The 15,823-nt window shown below is 56.0% G+C and overlaps 1 protein-coding gene across 3 annotated transcripts in view; it reads left to right on the forward strand.

The window, feature by feature from the left end:
• The window catches only part of ASS1 (argininosuccinate synthase 1), a 54,931-nt gene that overhangs the window by 26,467 nt on the left and 12,641 nt on the right, over positions 1–15,823 (forward strand). For all 3 annotated transcript variants that reach the window (XM_003353686.4, XM_005660523.3, XM_021070248.1), the window contains exons 9-11: positions 3,041–3,131; positions 5,920–6,004; positions 6,535–6,599. In XM_003353686.4, the coding sequence (XP_003353734.1) occupies positions 3,041–3,131; positions 5,920–6,004; positions 6,535–6,599 (241 nt within the window). The remainder of the gene's footprint in view (positions 1–3,040; positions 3,132–5,919; positions 6,005–6,534; positions 6,600–15,823) is intronic.

Raw genomic sequence — 15,823 nt, forward strand, 5'->3', positions numbered from 1 at the left:
GCCTCCGTGAGGGCTGATTGAAGGGCAATGAGGCAGCTAATGCGAAGAAAGATAGAAATTTACTTGCTTTAACTTCATACGGCCCACAGTGAAAGAGTTCATTCAGTCGCTGGCCCGCCGTATCTGATGGATGAATAAACCATTTGCAGCATCGATCATGCCTCCACATCATGGTTTAGTTCATGGGCCATTTGCTTCCAATTTCTCCTCCTCGGCCCTGTTTCATGCTTTCTTTCGCCCCCTCCCCATCCCCCCCCACTCTCTCTCTTTTTTTTTCTTCACTCTCTTCCCTCCCCCAACTCCCCTTCCCCCCCCCAGATGACATTGGAAGTGAGCCCTCCCGCTGGGATGGATAAATAGCTGGTATTGATACTCAGCAACAAACTATTTGTCATTTGAACTGGGCTTTTAGGAGGCAGAGTAAAAAGAAGGCTGGCATGAGCCACCTTGGAATGCAAAGCAAATGTCACTTTATTTCTATTTAGTTATTTGGTTTAATCGGCGGCGCTGTCAGGGTGTCGGAAGCCTCCAACTTCCCGCTATAGAGAGAGTCCCGCGAGGTCTGCCCACCGCCTCTCTTCCAAAGGCTCTCCCCCTGTTTGTGGCTCCGTTAAACTTGGCGGGAGAAAGTGACAAGCGCCAGGCTGCAAAGTGTCTGGGCAGGCGAAGCACAGGTGGAGGTGGGCTAGGGGGCACAGGCGGGGGCTCCCAGTTCTGGCACCTGCTTTGGGTTCAGCCCTGGCTGGACGGCCAGTGACAAGCCCCAGGCAGAGGGGGAAGGAGCAGCGGAGTCACTGTTGGTCACCCTGAGGTCGCAAGCCCTGGCCACTTTGCCTTTTGGCCGAGCATCCCTGGGCCTGTCTGTTCCCAGGAAAGGTGGTGGCTGGTAGAAGGTAGGGCCCCAGACGCCGGGCATCCCTCCGAAACCAGGCTGATGCCTGCGCTATCTCTGGCCACATCTCTCGTACTATTTCTTGGCACTCAGGTTACTAATGCGGCAGGGAAACCACCCAGGGATGGGGGAGGGGAAAGCCCTGGACAGGGGTTCTGGAGTCCTCGGGGCCGACTCCCACACCAGGGGGGTGGGCGGCATGATTCAGACAAGTGCCTTCTTTGGCTTTGATTTTCCAATTGGTCCTTGGAGATATCCTTGGGTCTGTCTTGGAGGTCCGCTCTGGGTCCTTGTCCCTGACTCGCACGTGGAAAGAGATGGAGGGATGCAGCTGGCCCCCAGCCACACGGCGCTTTGGGGGTGCAGGCCTCCATCACCAGCCCCATCTGAGCTCCCCAGTAAAACCTCAAGGATCAGCTGTCCCTCTTTGTCCAGGACTGGAGGGCTTGCTTCTCGGCCTGTGGGAGCTGGGATGGCTGGTCACCCTGGCATAGAGCCAACAACAAAGTGACCGCAGGTGAGGGATGTGGGGATTCCTGGTGGCCCCACCTCTCCTGGCGTGGCACCACCAGGAGGATATTCCACCCGTCCTGTCACCCACAGAGGGAGCAGCGTCCAGCTTGCACCAGGCCTTCTCTGGCCTCATCTCGGGTGATTTTCTTGTCCAGTGAAAAACAAGCAAGCTGTCCGCGCATTTAAATTTTAAGGCAAAAGCAGGTATCATTTCCCCCCATTTTATTATTTTATTTTTTTCTTTTTACGGCTGCACCTACAGCATATGGAGGTTCCCAGGCTAGGGGTTGAATCGGAGCTGCAGCTGCCGGCCTGCACCCCAGCCACAGCAACACCAGATCCCAGCTGCGTCTGGAACCTACACCACAGCTCGCAGCAACGTGGGATCCCTAACCCACTGAGCGAGGCCAGGGATGGGGCCTGCATCCTCATGGTCGCTATGTCGGAGTCTTCATCCATTGAGCCACAATGGAAACGCCTCCCATTTTACAGATGGGTAAAACCGAGGCTCAAAGAGGTGAAACAACTTGCCCAAGACACCCACAGCCTGAAGTCTCGACTCCTGGCTTGGAGGGTATTGTCCACCCCTCTAAAATCCGGTACATCACTATTGAGAGCCTCGAGGGCTCCCTGCCCTGTGCCACGCCACCCCCGTCCACACAGAAGGCGCAGTTACACCAACTGCCCCTCTCCCTCTGCCTCTATGTCTTCCTCAGTAGATGGGGTAACAGCCTTGACCTTCTTACCAAACGGGGCTGCGGAGAACGCAAAAGAACCTGCAGATGCAAAGTGGCATGTGAACGTCTGCAGGGTTTTGAAAGCCAAGATCGAAGGGACGGTGCTTCCCCTGATGGCAGCAGGTGGATGACAACAGCTGGGGTGTAGGGTGCCCACCTGGGACTAGAGCCATCAGGCCCGAGAGGCCCCCAACCCCTCCGTGATGAGGGTCCAAGCTGTAGCCTGGGGGCGCCCGGGAGCGGGGAGGCGGGAGGGACTCTCAGAGTCCCAGGCAGCCAGCAGCCCCTCCACCGCTGCATCAAGACGAGGCCCATTTTCCAACACGCCCAAGAAAAAATATACATAAAGGTTGCTGTGTTGTCAAATGGGTTTTTGCTTTGCTTTCCTCTTTTCTCCCTGTGAGTATTAACCTCGGGGACCCCGGGGACGGCTCTGCTCGCCGGAGCACCTGCTGGGGTCACACGCAGTCATTAGTTTTGCGGTCAGTGCAGAATAAACCCCAATTCCCGGTGCCTGCGACAGCGTGTGTGCCCGCTAGCGCCGAAGGCTGCCGCCGCCCCGCTCCCCGAAAGGCACGCTTTTCCTGCCTGACTGGCTCCTCCTGCCATTCTACCTCCAGCTGTGGGGGCGTCGAAGAAAAAGATGAGATCAAGTTGAGGGGAAAAATTGTCTGATTTCTTGAGCCCTTTGTTTCCCAGGCCCCTGGCAAGCGGGGCTGGCTCCAGGCGGGGGCTGGGAGGCCCGCTGGACTGGCCGGCCGATGGCAGGTGCCAGCAGCGCCCTGGTCCTGGAGAGGGCTGCGGGTCTCTGCAGGAGGTGGCATGCGGGTGTCCAGGGACTGGCATGGCATGGCTGGGCTCAGACACACCTCCTTCCACCCTCTCTGTCTTTTGTCAGAACCAAGCGCCTCCAGGCCTCTACACAAAGACCCAGGACCCGGCCAAAGCCCCCAACAGCCCGGACATCCTTGAGATAGAGTTTAAGAAAGGTAGGTGCCCGCCTGTCGGGACTCTACGGGGTGGACTTGGGGCCTTGCTTCCTTTCCCCTCCTTGCCTGGGAGCCTGGGTCCCTCTGCATCCTTCCTGTGTCCCCGGAAGCCAGCGTTCAGGCGGGGGCTTCGGATGTTCCCCACCGCCCCCTTCCCCGGATGGCGGGATCCGTGGAACCCTCCAGGATCCTCCAGCTGTCCACCAGCTCGTGGGCACCAGGTCTGGAACGAACGTTCTAGCCCCTGAGCAGCCACTTGCTAGCTGCTTTGGCCTTTGGGAGAAGTCTCTCCACTTTCCTGGGCCTCAGTTTCCTCATCTGTAACTGGGGATAAAAGAGCATCTACCACCTCGAGTCTTCCTGGTGTAGGACGAGGGCATGTCCAGCGCAGAGGTGCTCGGCAAGCGTGAGTCTCAGAGAGCCAGCCTCAGGGGCCCCTCTGACCCCACAGCTAGTCCTGAGTCAGCTGCTGTCCCCCACCCTGGATTCAGAGCTGCCTGTACCACTCGTGCCTGAACCCTGATTGCCTCCTCATCTTCTCTGCTATCAACCAGAAGTCTTTGCTGGCCTGGCCCAAGTGCCCTGCCTCGAGCCTGACACCAGGAACCACCCCCCCTCTTTGCCCTGGAGGATGGAGGGGAAGGCAAAGCGTGCCTAGTAACAGGAGGAGCAGGATGGGGTTCAGGGCGAGAGTCAGGGTGTCCAGGGAGAAGGGCTTTCCAGGAGGCTGCAGAAATCAAGGCAGCTTCCTGGAGGAGGCGGTGCTGGGAAGGAGCTGGAGGAACTGAGAAGGGGCGTAAGGGTATCCCAAGCCTGGGCAAGGAGGCTGGCCCTTCCATCCACAAGGCGGCTGCAGGGAGGGAGGAAACAGGGAGAGGGGCCTTTCCTGGGGCACCTAGAGACGGAGGCCTGGGAGCAGCAAGCAGGGGCCCAGAGTCTGTTCTTTCGTGCTAGCGTGACCTTGACCACCAACTTCACCCTTCTGGACCTCAGGGTCACCCACCTATAAATGCGCCACAGAAATGATGCTCGTGGGCACCGAATGAGGTCCTGGCAAAAGAGCCTGCCGGTTGCCCTAATAACGTGCCTCTTCTGGCCTTTCCCAAGAGCCCGGCCAGGCTAGTGGGCATTTTCATTGCTCCCCCGCATGTGTTCAAACCCTTGAATTTCACGCCACCTGGGGACCAAAAGGCCCTTAGTCTAAGGCCCCTAGAGACAGCTGGGGCGCTGAGTCCATCCTGTCCCCCACCCCCCTGCCATCTGACCCAGGCCTGTGCAGGTGTGGGGACTCTTTGAGCAGGATCTCCGAGACGCTGGTGAGGTGGACCCAGGCAGCACCCCCCGCAGGTGCCCCACGAACCCGGGAGCGAGATGAGGATGGGCGGCGGGCAGGAGACGCCAGGGGATCCTGGGCCCAGGCTCCAGCCCCCGTTCCCCCAGGAACCAGGACGGCCCCCAGGGCTGCGCCCGAGAAGAAGCGTGGTCCATTTTAATGATTTGGAGACTGTCTGGAAAAAAAAAAAAAAGTAGACCGGAGGAAGCCTCCCTGACTACTCCCCATTCACCCTCTAGTTAATTTATTTGAAGTTTTAATCTAATTATTAACTATTTTAAAGGCTAAGAGGCTTTCTCCGGCAGCAGCACCAACAATGTCAGCTCCTCTCTGGGGCAGGCCCCCTCGACGGCCCCAGGAGGGTGATAATAGAACCAGAGAGAAAGGGAGAGGCGAGAGGCGGGGGGTGGCGAGAGGGGCTTAAGGTTCATTATTGGGCAGACTTACATTTAATAGCAATTTACAACCAAGTTATAAAACCCCTGGAAATGGGGGGTTAAGAATGGCGAGGCTGACAGCGCCTGAGCGAAGCCCCTCCAAGCGGCGCCTGCCTAATAAAGACTCGAAAGCCGCTATTGAGGCCTGATTGGCACCCGATCGCCGGCTACATGGTAATGAGCTGGGCAGATGGGTGGGGGATTAGCCGCCAACTTCGAACAGCTTTTCTTTGTCACTGTTACAGCTCTCTTGTTAGGCCTCTAATACATTTATTGCTCATTTCACACCGCTCGAGAAAGTGCCCCTTGCTATTCAAAGTCAGCCCCGAACCCACCCACTGCCCCCCTCCCGCCACCCCCGCTGGACTCGGCCCTTCCCTCCCCGGAGCGGTCGTCTCCCTCCTGCCCTCCTGCCACCCCGGACCCCCGACGTCTCAGAATTCATGGACGCCTCCAGCCCCTCGCCGGCTGGAGCGGCATCATTTCAACCCCAATAATCAGGGGGCTGCGTGCGGGTCTGGGGCGCGGGGGTCCGCCTGACAGACGTGGCAGGGGGCTCTGGGTGCGTGCGTGCATGTGTGTGTGTGTGTGTGTGTGTGTGTGTGTGTGAGAGAGAGAGAGAGCTCAGCCGCACCTCGGCCGGGCGCCCCCCACCCCCTGTAACTGGTGGGACAGAAGGTCCTCCCTCCTAAGACAATGGTGGAGCGTGAAATTCAATTAGTTCAGGGCCTGGTTCCAATTTCACAGCCCCTAAATGCAAAAGGGGCAGAGAGAATGGGAAGGGTGGGGGAGAGCGTTTTTATTGCATTTTCCCTTTCATTCTGGGGGGCTCTCTCGCCCCCTCTCTCTCCCCAGCAGGCCTCAACCTGCACAGGGCTTTTCAAGGAGTCATTTGGAGCCCATATCTGTCACATCCATTTAAGGCGTTGCGGGCGGAGGGAGAGGGGCGGGGTACCAGGCGCAGGCTCCTCCGCTGAGCTCCAGCCACAGGCCCGCCACCCTCTCCCCCCCGCCCTAGGGGTACCCGTGAAGGTGACCAACGTCAAGGATGGCATCACCCGCAGCACGGCCTTGGAGCTCTTCGTCTACCTGAACGAAGTCGCGTGAGTGCCCGCAGCCCTGCCCAGCCTCCTGAGAAACCGCTGTCTTGGACTCTGCCCAGCCTGGATCACTGCCGCCGATGGGCCCAGCCCGAGGCTTGGGGGTCACGAGGGACAGGCCTGTGTCCCGCAGCTGGCCTGGGCATGGCTCCAAAGGCATGGGGTCCCCTGGTTTGGTGGGAGAGTCCCGGTGGCTCTCGGGCTTGAAAGATAACAACCCCAGGGGACTGAGTGACCCCTAGGGATGGTCCAGCTGGAGTGTCCAAGCTCCCAGCTGGATGTGAGCCCAGGAGAGACGCCAGGTGAGCCGTGGGTAGAGCTGGGTGCCACGCGGGGCCCTGGACAGAGGTCACGGAAGCTGCCTGTGGAACTCACTCTGTGACCCAGGCAATCCCTTTCCTCTTTGGGCCTCAGTTGCCCCAGCTGGGCAATGGGTGGATGGACCAGGTGACCTGGCTCCGACGACCTCTTGGATCCTGAGACGGTGCCTGACGCCCCGCCTGTAAACCCACGTGACCGGGTTCTCCCCACAGGGGCAAGCACGGCGTGGGCCGCATCGACATCGTGGAGAACCGCTTCATCGGCATGAAGTCCCGAGGTACGTGTGCTCGCCAGCGCTCGGGCCCGAGACCCCATCACACTGGGCCGTGGCTACTCCCAGGCTGGCTTTGGCCAAGTCCCCCCGCCCCCCGCAACCCAGACTCAATTTCCCTCCTGTGAAGTGGGGACGAGGGGGCCCTTGGTCCCTGACTTCTGACTGCATCGTGTGAAGCAGAGAGAGCTGGGGGTCCCGGAGAGGCTCAGGCAGAGGAGGCCCAGCCTGGAGGTCAGGCGCTCTTGTGCCCAGGGCGGGTCAGCCAGGCTTAGAGGCCGGACCGTGCCGGGCGGATTTCGTGGTCATTAGGGCTGCGTTGAAGAGGCCAGCTGGCAGGGTGGGAAACCCGCCAGGGGTGGGCGCTGTGAGCCTGCCAGGGCCTGAGGGCCCGTCCAGGGGTCTGGCCTGGCGCGGGGGGCGTGGCTTTTTCCAGGGATGGGCAGGGCTCTCCCTTGGTGTGGAGCAGCTGCCACGCTGGCTAAGCCGCCCCAGCCCACATCCACCTCTGGCTGGACCAGGGAGGACAGGCTGGTCCCCGAGCAGGCGCATCTGGCTTCTCTTAGTCCACAGGGCCCCATGGTTCCCTCTGTCACTCATCAGGTCATCTCAACCACAGCCTCCCGCCATCTATACTGGGGGCCTCATGTCCCCCTGTGATCAGGCTTCGCGCTTTAGGACGCCGAGAGGGTGGGGCAGGCTTTCAGCACTTGGAGCCCTTGCGTTGGGCACGGGAATTTTTCAGTACCAGTGGCAGGGTTGAGGCCCCCTGTGTGGGCAGGTGTGCAAATCACACCTAAGGTCAGCTAAAAAGTATGACGCAATGAGGCATACAATGAGGTCAAGGTGGGAGTTTCCTCTGTGGCTTAGCGGTAACGAACCCGACTAGTATCTACGAGGATGGATTCAATCCCTGGTCTCGCTCAGTGGGTTAAGGATCCGGCCATGAGCTGTGGTGTAGGTTACAGACCAGGCTCGGATCCCGTGTTGCTGGGGCTGTGGCGTAGGCCGGTAGCTGAAGCTCTGATGAGACCCCTAGCCTGGGAACTTCCATATGCCGCAGGTTCAGCCCTAAAAAAGCAAAAAAAAGAAAAGAAAAAAAGAAAGAGAGAAAGAAACGGGCTAAGGTAAGGTATAGTCATGGCACTTTGTCCTTCAGAATTTTTTTAACCAGGATGCTAATGATCAGATTTCAGGGATTAGAAGGGGCGCTGGTCCAGGGCTCTCATGCCAGGCTCTCTGAGCCTTGCCAGCTGACCTTGGGCTTGTTCTCTCTGGGCCTCAGTTTCGCCCAGGGTGATGGGTAGGCAAGGGGCAGGGTTAGATCGTTCTGGTTCTGACCTATTTGAATTTCTCTCCAAAGGCAAGGAAGGGAAGTGGCTGCTTTGCCTCTTTCGCGTGTTTTTTTCCCCTCTTCGACACAGCTATTATCTGCAAGAAACAATCTAATTGAAACTCTCAAGGCCTGTGAGCACGTTACTAATTAGCTGCTCCTTTTCTCCCCACTCACCTTTGTGTCGTACCTTTATTAACGTCTGATTAAATGTCCCTTTGTCTCATCTGCCCTTGGGAGCCAGCACAATGCAAAATTTCCAAGGCAGACCCTGGAGGGACCTTGGGGGAGCCAGAGGGCACACCCTCATTTTAAAGATGGGAAATCAAGTCAAAGTCACGGGGAACGTTGATGGCAGGACCAGGACTGATGTCCAGACCCGGAGAGGCAGGGAGGGGAGAGCTGAGGGCTTGGACTCCGTGCGGGTGGATCTGGGTTCTAGCCCATGTGCCATAGCGGGAACTGGCCCAGTGGAGGAGCTTCATAAATGCTGAAAGGACAGGGGCACCCTCTGCCCTCTGGGAACTGTCCTTGTGGCTCAGAGGTGTCCACTCTGCACTCACTGTCCTGCCTGCGCCCGAGACAGGCATTATTAATCGATGCCTGATATACAGTGCTGCTGATAATGGAAAGATAAGGACTGGCCTGAGGTCACACAGGAAAGTGGCCCCCTGCTGGGTGTGGAAAGGCAAGCAAACTTAGAGCAGAAGGAGGCAGTGATAAAGGCATGGACTGGGCTATTCTGGGAAGACATCCTGGAAGAGGTGGCAGAAAAGGCATCGATGGGTAGAATGTGGAACAGAGTGGGAGAGGGAGCCTTCCAGCAGGAGTGGTAGAGAAGGTAGGAGGAGCCCCAAGGGGCCAGTTGGGTGGTGGTTTGGTCTGATGTGGGCTGACCCCCAGCATCCTGGGGGAGGCAGATCAAAGGGCTGGTGTCAGGGCCCAGGCTAGTGTACCAGACTCGACTCCATCCCACCCATTGGAAAAGCCACATGGCCTCTCTGAGCCTCAATGTCTTCATCTGTGAAATGGGTTGTTGGGCAGAACAATACAGACAGCTCTTGGCCCACAGTAGGCTCTGTGCCTGGATGGTCCACTTCCTTCCTGGGTCATCAGCATCATCTTGGAGCCATGAGATTAGCTATCCATTCCGACCTCCTTGGTTTATTTTTTCTTTTTTTGTCTTTTTAGGGCCGCACCTGCGGCATGTGGAGGCTCCCAGGCTAGGGCTAGATTTGGAGCTATAGCCCCTGGCCTACACCACAGCCACAGCCGATCCGAGCCATGTCTGCGACCTACACCCTGGCTCACGGCAACGCCAGATCCTTAACCCACTGAGCGAGGCCAGGGATTGAAACCACGTCTTCATGGATACCAGTCAGGCTCATTAACCATGAGCCACAGTGGGAACTCCCGACTCCCTTGGTTTCTTATCACCCACCCGAAGGAAAGATTCCTGGAGCACAGCCGTCACTCTGCCCATGTACTGTGTGTATACCTGTTGGAGTGAGGGGGGATTCCCTAAAAGTATAGAACTAAATAGCCTGAAAGTTGTATAGTCTTTGGAGAAGACAACCAGGATTCTAACTCCCAAGAACTTGCTGTTTGACTTTAGGCAAGTTGCTTTCCCTCTCTGTGACTCCCACAGGCAAAGGTGGGCACCGCAGTGGTGTCACCATCTCCCTCTGGAAGTTCTGACTTGCTTATTTTATGACTTGGGTTGGAGGGCGAGAGAGGAAAGTTGCTTCATAATGTTAGGGTGAGAGTTCCCGTCATGGCACAGAGGAAAAGAATCTGACTAGTAACCATGAGGTCGTGGGTTCGATCCTCGGCCTCGCTCAGTGGGTTAAGGATCCGGCATTTCTGTGAGCTATGGTGTAGGTCTCAGATGTGGCTCGGATCCTATCTTGCTGTGGCTGTGGCGTAGGCTGGCAGCTGTAGCTCTGATTTGACCCCTAGCCTGGGAACTTCCATATGCTGCAGGTGTGGCCCTAAAAAGCAAAATAATAATAATAATAATTTTAGGGTGAAGCCTTTTTTTTTTTTTAACTTCTCCATTCCCAATAATTCCTTGTGAGAAAGGAAGGAGGAGCAATAAATGAGGTTTTTCTTAGGTCTACGGTAACGGGAGAAGCTGTTGATTGTCAATTATATTGAGGGCAGAGCAGCAAAATGCTATTGTTTGTGCCTCTGTGTACAAGAGGCAAACGTCATTTGTATTGATTTTACAAAGCTTGTAATTGAAGTTCGCTAAGGGCTTGGCTGGGTAGATAGACAGGAAGTTGGGCAGAGCTAGAGCCCTGGGACTGGGGTGGCCGGATCAGCGGCCTTCGGGGCCGTGGGGTCAGCGGGCCGAGGACTGGGGGAGCTGCAGATACAGGAGCTTTGGCTGTATTGTGGCTGCTCACATCGTCATTATCACATTATCTTTTTAACTCTGGAGGGGGGCTAATTAAGTGAAGTAAATGAAATCAGTGGGGAGGAGAAGGGGGGGGGCGAGGCAGGCAGGAGGGAAAGGGAAGGAGCCAGGGCCCGTCCTTGCCTCGCCTTCTCCCAGGCCTGCCCTGCGGGGCTCTCCTCTGCCTGCAGCCACCGCAGCTTTGCTGGCCCCGCTCCCACCAACCCTTCCGCCTCCCACTCTTTGCCTCTCTCCTTCATCCTTCCCATCTCTCTCCCGTTCTCACTTCCTCCTTCCTCCTCCACTTCCTGGCTCAGAAGGAACGAGGGCTGCTGCCCACCTATCCAGGCCTCCCAGAGGCTCCACTCAGATGGAACGTTCCAGAGCGGAGGGAGGCCTGTGAAGCAAAGGAGGCGATCACGCTCCCAGAGACCTGGCGTGGCTGGCCACAGAGGCCCACCCTGATTCCCAGGGTGGGCCCTGCGGGACGCCAGGAGCATACAGGATGGCTAGAGCCCCACCAGGACGTGCCTCCCCATCACCACGGCAACCGCCTCTATCCTTGGCCCTGGTACCTAACAGGGGAGCCCTTGGGCTCCAGCCAACTTCTCTCCCCCCTGGCCTTTCCAAATCCCTCCCTCTGGATACTGCCTTCCCAAAGGACCAGAGGCCCTGGTCCAGGTGCCCTACCCCGCATCTCCACCCCCACCCACAGCCCCCAGCTGAGGGTGGCGGATCCCCTCAATTCTGCCAAATTGCTCAATCTGGGCTAACCTGGCAGCCTCCGGAACAGAGACGCATTTAAGCAGCGACAGCTGTTCTGGTCCCCACCTCTTCCTCCTCGGTCCACTCTCCTCCCACCCCGGCCGCCCCAGCTCCTCGCCCTTCTTCCCCCCACCCCCCCCCCCGCCCGCTCCTTGGCAGTAATTACGGTGTGATTGAAGCTGCTGCGCAGAGAACCGCTGACACCTCTGTCTTTTTCCTGTAAACACAGTGAGATGAAAATAGACACTTGAATCTGCTGTGCGTGTCACTCTAAAGATGTCTGTTGTCTCTTCCACAGCGACGCGGAGACTCAGCTGTCAGTCCCTCCTCCGTTTTGCGCAGTGGTTTGTGTGCTGACTGTCAAGAGCCCCAAATCCATAGTCTTTTAGCATCAGGTTTCTGTCATTGGTTTTTTTTTTTAAGTCTTTTTTTTTTTTTTCGAGAAGAAATATGCAGAAATCATCCGTACCCCCTGCCCCTGGGGAGCGGCGAGGGAGGGTCTTTAAGATGTGAACACACACACACACACACACACACACACACACACGCACGCCAGCAGTAACCTGAAAACAAGCTTTTTGATCAGTCCCAATTAACTTTAACACCTTCTAAGAAAAGGAGCAGGAATATTCATTGCGCTGCTGTGTGTCATGGCTGTGGCTTTCCTTCTTGTCTGCGACTCTTCCTACGGCGGCCTTGGAGGGCTGACAGCTGTAAGGCTGGTTCGGGGCCAGGGTTCTGGAACGGGTGACTCTGCCCACCAGGTGCTTTCTGCCCTTCTGCTGGGGAGCAGCTATGATGGGGCAGTGGGGGGGGGTGCTTAGGCCAAGTCAGCTCTTCCTAGACAGAAACTATGGTTTTCATCCTCTTGCCCACTTCCGTGCTGTTCCCTCTCTGGGCTGTGGGGAGGTGATGCCATGGAATGTTCTAGAGACAAAACCACCAGGTTGCAGGGCGGGGTGGGGGGAGCATGCAGCGGGGACAGTGGGTTCAAGCACTCAGGTTCAGCCAGGTCTTGGTGGAAGTTAGAAGGAAGAGCAACAAACACCCACCATCTCATTTTCCGGACAGATCGCCTGAGCCTCCAAGGGGGCTCAGCCGGCCAAGGTCACACAGCAGAGCTGAGCTTTGTGCTCCCCTAAAGGCGGCAGTTGCCAGGGACTGCTGGTCTGCAGCCCCACCCTGAAACAGCTTGGACCCTTCCCTCATCTGTGGCAGGGAGGCAGCTTCGTTTCCCCGGAGCTGAAACAGGGCTTCTGCTATTGGCCTGCCGTCGTGAGTGTGTGCGCCGGCAGAGGGGCGGGCTTTGAAAGTTTCCAGGTTTTCCCCAAATGTGACACAAGTAATAATTAGGAGGAATTAGAAGGCCCATTTCTAGTCCAATGTCTGTTGCGTTCCTAGACTATTCCAGGAGGAGAAGACAAATAGGGCTCTGTCGTCTTGTGTTCGACGACTCTTGGTGACAAAATTTCTAGGATAATTAAAAAACAGCCCTTTTTGCATTGTGGTTATTTCTGCTCTTTTGGAGGCAGATATTTCCAACAGTCCGCGTGCTTCTATCTTTGTAAACAGACTCTTGGTCCCTCAGGCCTTTCTCGGTGACCTGGGGCCACGGGGAGCCACTTGTTTGTGGCACGCTTCTGTCCCCACAAGGAGTGGCCCCAAATCCTGGCCTGAGTTCTTGTCTGCTTCTCATAGGTTTCCTGTGTCCTCCCACCCCTTGCCCGCCCCTGCTCTCATGTGTCATTTTCTCAGCCACCATCTGACTCCAGCGCCACCAGCCTCTCTAAGCTCTGTCTGGGTTGTGTCTCTGAGCCACTTTACAGATATGAATGATGGAGCCTGTATGTCTTTTTTATTTATTTATTTATTTTAGGGCCACACCTGCAGCATATAGAAGTTCTCAGGCTAGGGGCTGAATCGGAGCTGCAGCTGCAGGCCTACACCACAGCTCACGGCAACGCTGGATCCTTAACCCAGTGAGCGAGGCCAGGGATCGAACCCAAATCCTCATGGATGCTAGGAGCCCTCATGGATAGTGGGTTCATTACTGCTGAGCCATGATGGGAGCTCCAGACAACAGAGCTGGTATGAACTGTGTTTGCAACAGTAATAATGAGGCCTGTGGGGGCTGGAGGAACTCCCCGGGAGTTGAGGGCTTGGGCCTGATGCATAAACTTTGGGATGTTGGTGTCACCCTGCTGGGGGTGGGGTGGGGGGTCCTTTACCTCCACCTCTGACTCAGGACAGCAGAGGTGGCCCAAGATCTGGGCCATGTGAGTGAAACGGGACAGGCATCTTGTCAACATATCAGTGCTCAGTCTCTTTGACATGCAGGTCCCTGGAGTCCGGGGCAGCAGGTGGTTTGCAGATGAGAAAGTCACCAGCTCCCCCAGGCTCTCGTCCACTTGGGAATAACCTCGGTGCCTCGGCAACAGGCAGGGTCTTCCTTGGCCACAGCACCTCAGGCCTGATGAGCACTGGATCACGTTGCAAAAGGCCCAAAGAGATAACCTGGAGAAGAGGTGGAAAACCCAGATACAGGTCCTGCTCCTCTTGGGCAAGTCAGGTTCCCTCCTCAGGCCTCAGTTTTCCCGTCTGTGAAATTGGTATGTTGAGCCAGATCAGCAGTTTGAGGGCTGCTTGGTGGAGCCCAGGCTTTGCAGAGGAGCCTCTGCTTCCTGCAGCTGGACCTTGTTTTTGGTCATCTATGCTGAGGTTCTGCCTAAAAGTGTTTGAATTCTGGGTTTGCAGCTAAGTTAGGAGACTACTGCCCTGGAGGGAGATCCTCAGGGGCCCTGACCTGTCAGTGATGCCTAGACTTTAAGATTATAGAGGGGAGTTCCCATTGTGGCGCAGTGGTTAATGAATCCGACTAGGAACCATGAGGTTGCGGGTTCGATCCCTGGCCTTGCTCAGTGGGTTAACGATCCGGCGTTGCCGTGAGCTGTGGTGTAGGTTGCAGACGCGGCTCGGATCCCGCGTTGCTGTGGCTCTGGCGTAGGCTGGCGGCTACAGCTCCGATTAGACCCCCAGCCTGGGAACCTCCATATGCCGTGGGAGCGGCCCAAAGAAATAGCAAAAAGACAAAAAAAAAAAAAAAAAAAGATTGTAGAGGGAGTTCCTGGTGGCACAGCAGGTCTAGGATCTGGCATTGTCACTGCTTCAGCTCAGGTCCCTGCTGTGGTGTGGGTTCAACCCCTGGCCTGGGAATTTCTGCATGCTTCGGTCATAACCAAAAAAAAAAAAAAAATAAGATTCAAGGAGTTCCCGTCATGGCTCAGGGGTTAACAAACCCAACTAGTATCCATGAGGATGCGGGTTTGATCCCTGGCCTTGTTCAGTGGGTTAAGGATCTGGCGTTGCCGTGAGCTGTGGTGTAGGTCTCAGACGTGGCTCGGATCCTGTGTGGCTGTGGCTGTTGTAGGCCGGCAGCTACAGCTCCAATTCAACCCCTCGCCTGGAAACGTCCATATGCTATGGGTGTGGCCCTAAAAAGACACACCCCCCCCCAAAAAAAAAGTTCTCAGAGGAGAAAATTTCAGGCCACTCACATCAGACACAGACATAGCCTTGTTCATGTTCCCTTTGGACTTTAGAGTTGAAACAATCTCATTTCTGGTTTGGGGTTTTGTAAAGCATCTTTAAAATTGTGGTCAAATACACATACCGTAAAGCTTAGCGTTTTCACTGTTTTAAGTGCACGGTTCAGGGGCATCCAGTGTGACGTTCACATTGCTGTGTGACCACCACCACCCTCTCCAGAACGTTCTCATCTTCCCCAAGGGAAGCTCTGCCCCGTTAAAGAGTAACTCCCCATTCCCCCTGCCCAGGCCTTGGCCCCTAACTTTCCACTTTGCTTCTGTGAATTAGATTCTTCTAGGAACCTCCTGTCAGTGGGATCATGCAGTATGTTTGTCTTTTGGTGGCTTTGAGTTTATTTCACTAAACGACACGTCCTCAGGGCTCATCCAGGCTGTAGCAGGTGTCAGAACTTCCTTCCCCTGAGAGACTGACTATTTCCTTGTATGTAAAAGTCTTATTTTGTTTATCCACTCATCTGCTGATGGACATTTTGCTTGCTTCCACCTTTTTTTTTTTTTTTTTTTTGCCGCACCCAAGTTACTTGGAAGTTCCCAGGCCAGGGATTGAACCTGAGCCACTGCAGTGACAATGCCGGATCCTTAACCTGCTGAGCCACATGGGAACTCCTCCTTCTGCCTCTTGGCTGTTGTGAATAATGCTTCTATGAACCTAGGTGTATATACAGACCCCTTTGGTGGAAAGATGACGGCGGTAGATTTTGAGAATAACTGAAAACTTGCCCCTTTAACGCTGTGATGTTATGTGGAGGGAAGAAGGGGACCTCTTTGGGGTGGCATTTGTGGGGATGGAGCAGTTATTACCCCTCCATCAGGAGCGCCGACACAGGGCAGGCTTATCCAAGATGCTCACCTGAACTTTACTTGCGAGGCTGCGCTGCTGGAAGACGGAGCCTGCCATGTGCCTGTGAGCCGTCCTGCTTCTTGGTACCTCGGTGTCCTCAAATCTAGGGTACATTTTTTTTTTTTTTTTTAGGGCCATACCTGCAGCACATGGAAGGTCCCAGGCTAGGGGTCAAATTGGAGCTGCAACTGCCAGCCTATATCAAAGCCACATCTGCGACCTACACCACAGCTCACAGCAACACCAGATCCTTAACCCACTGAGAAAGGCCAGAGAGCGAACCCGCAT

This window comes from Sus scrofa, chromosome 1 (genome assembly GCF_000003025.6).
Source record: "Sus scrofa isolate TJ Tabasco breed Duroc chromosome 1, Sscrofa11.1, whole genome shotgun sequence".
Lineage (NCBI taxonomy): Eukaryota > Metazoa > Chordata > Mammalia > Artiodactyla > Suidae > Sus > Sus scrofa.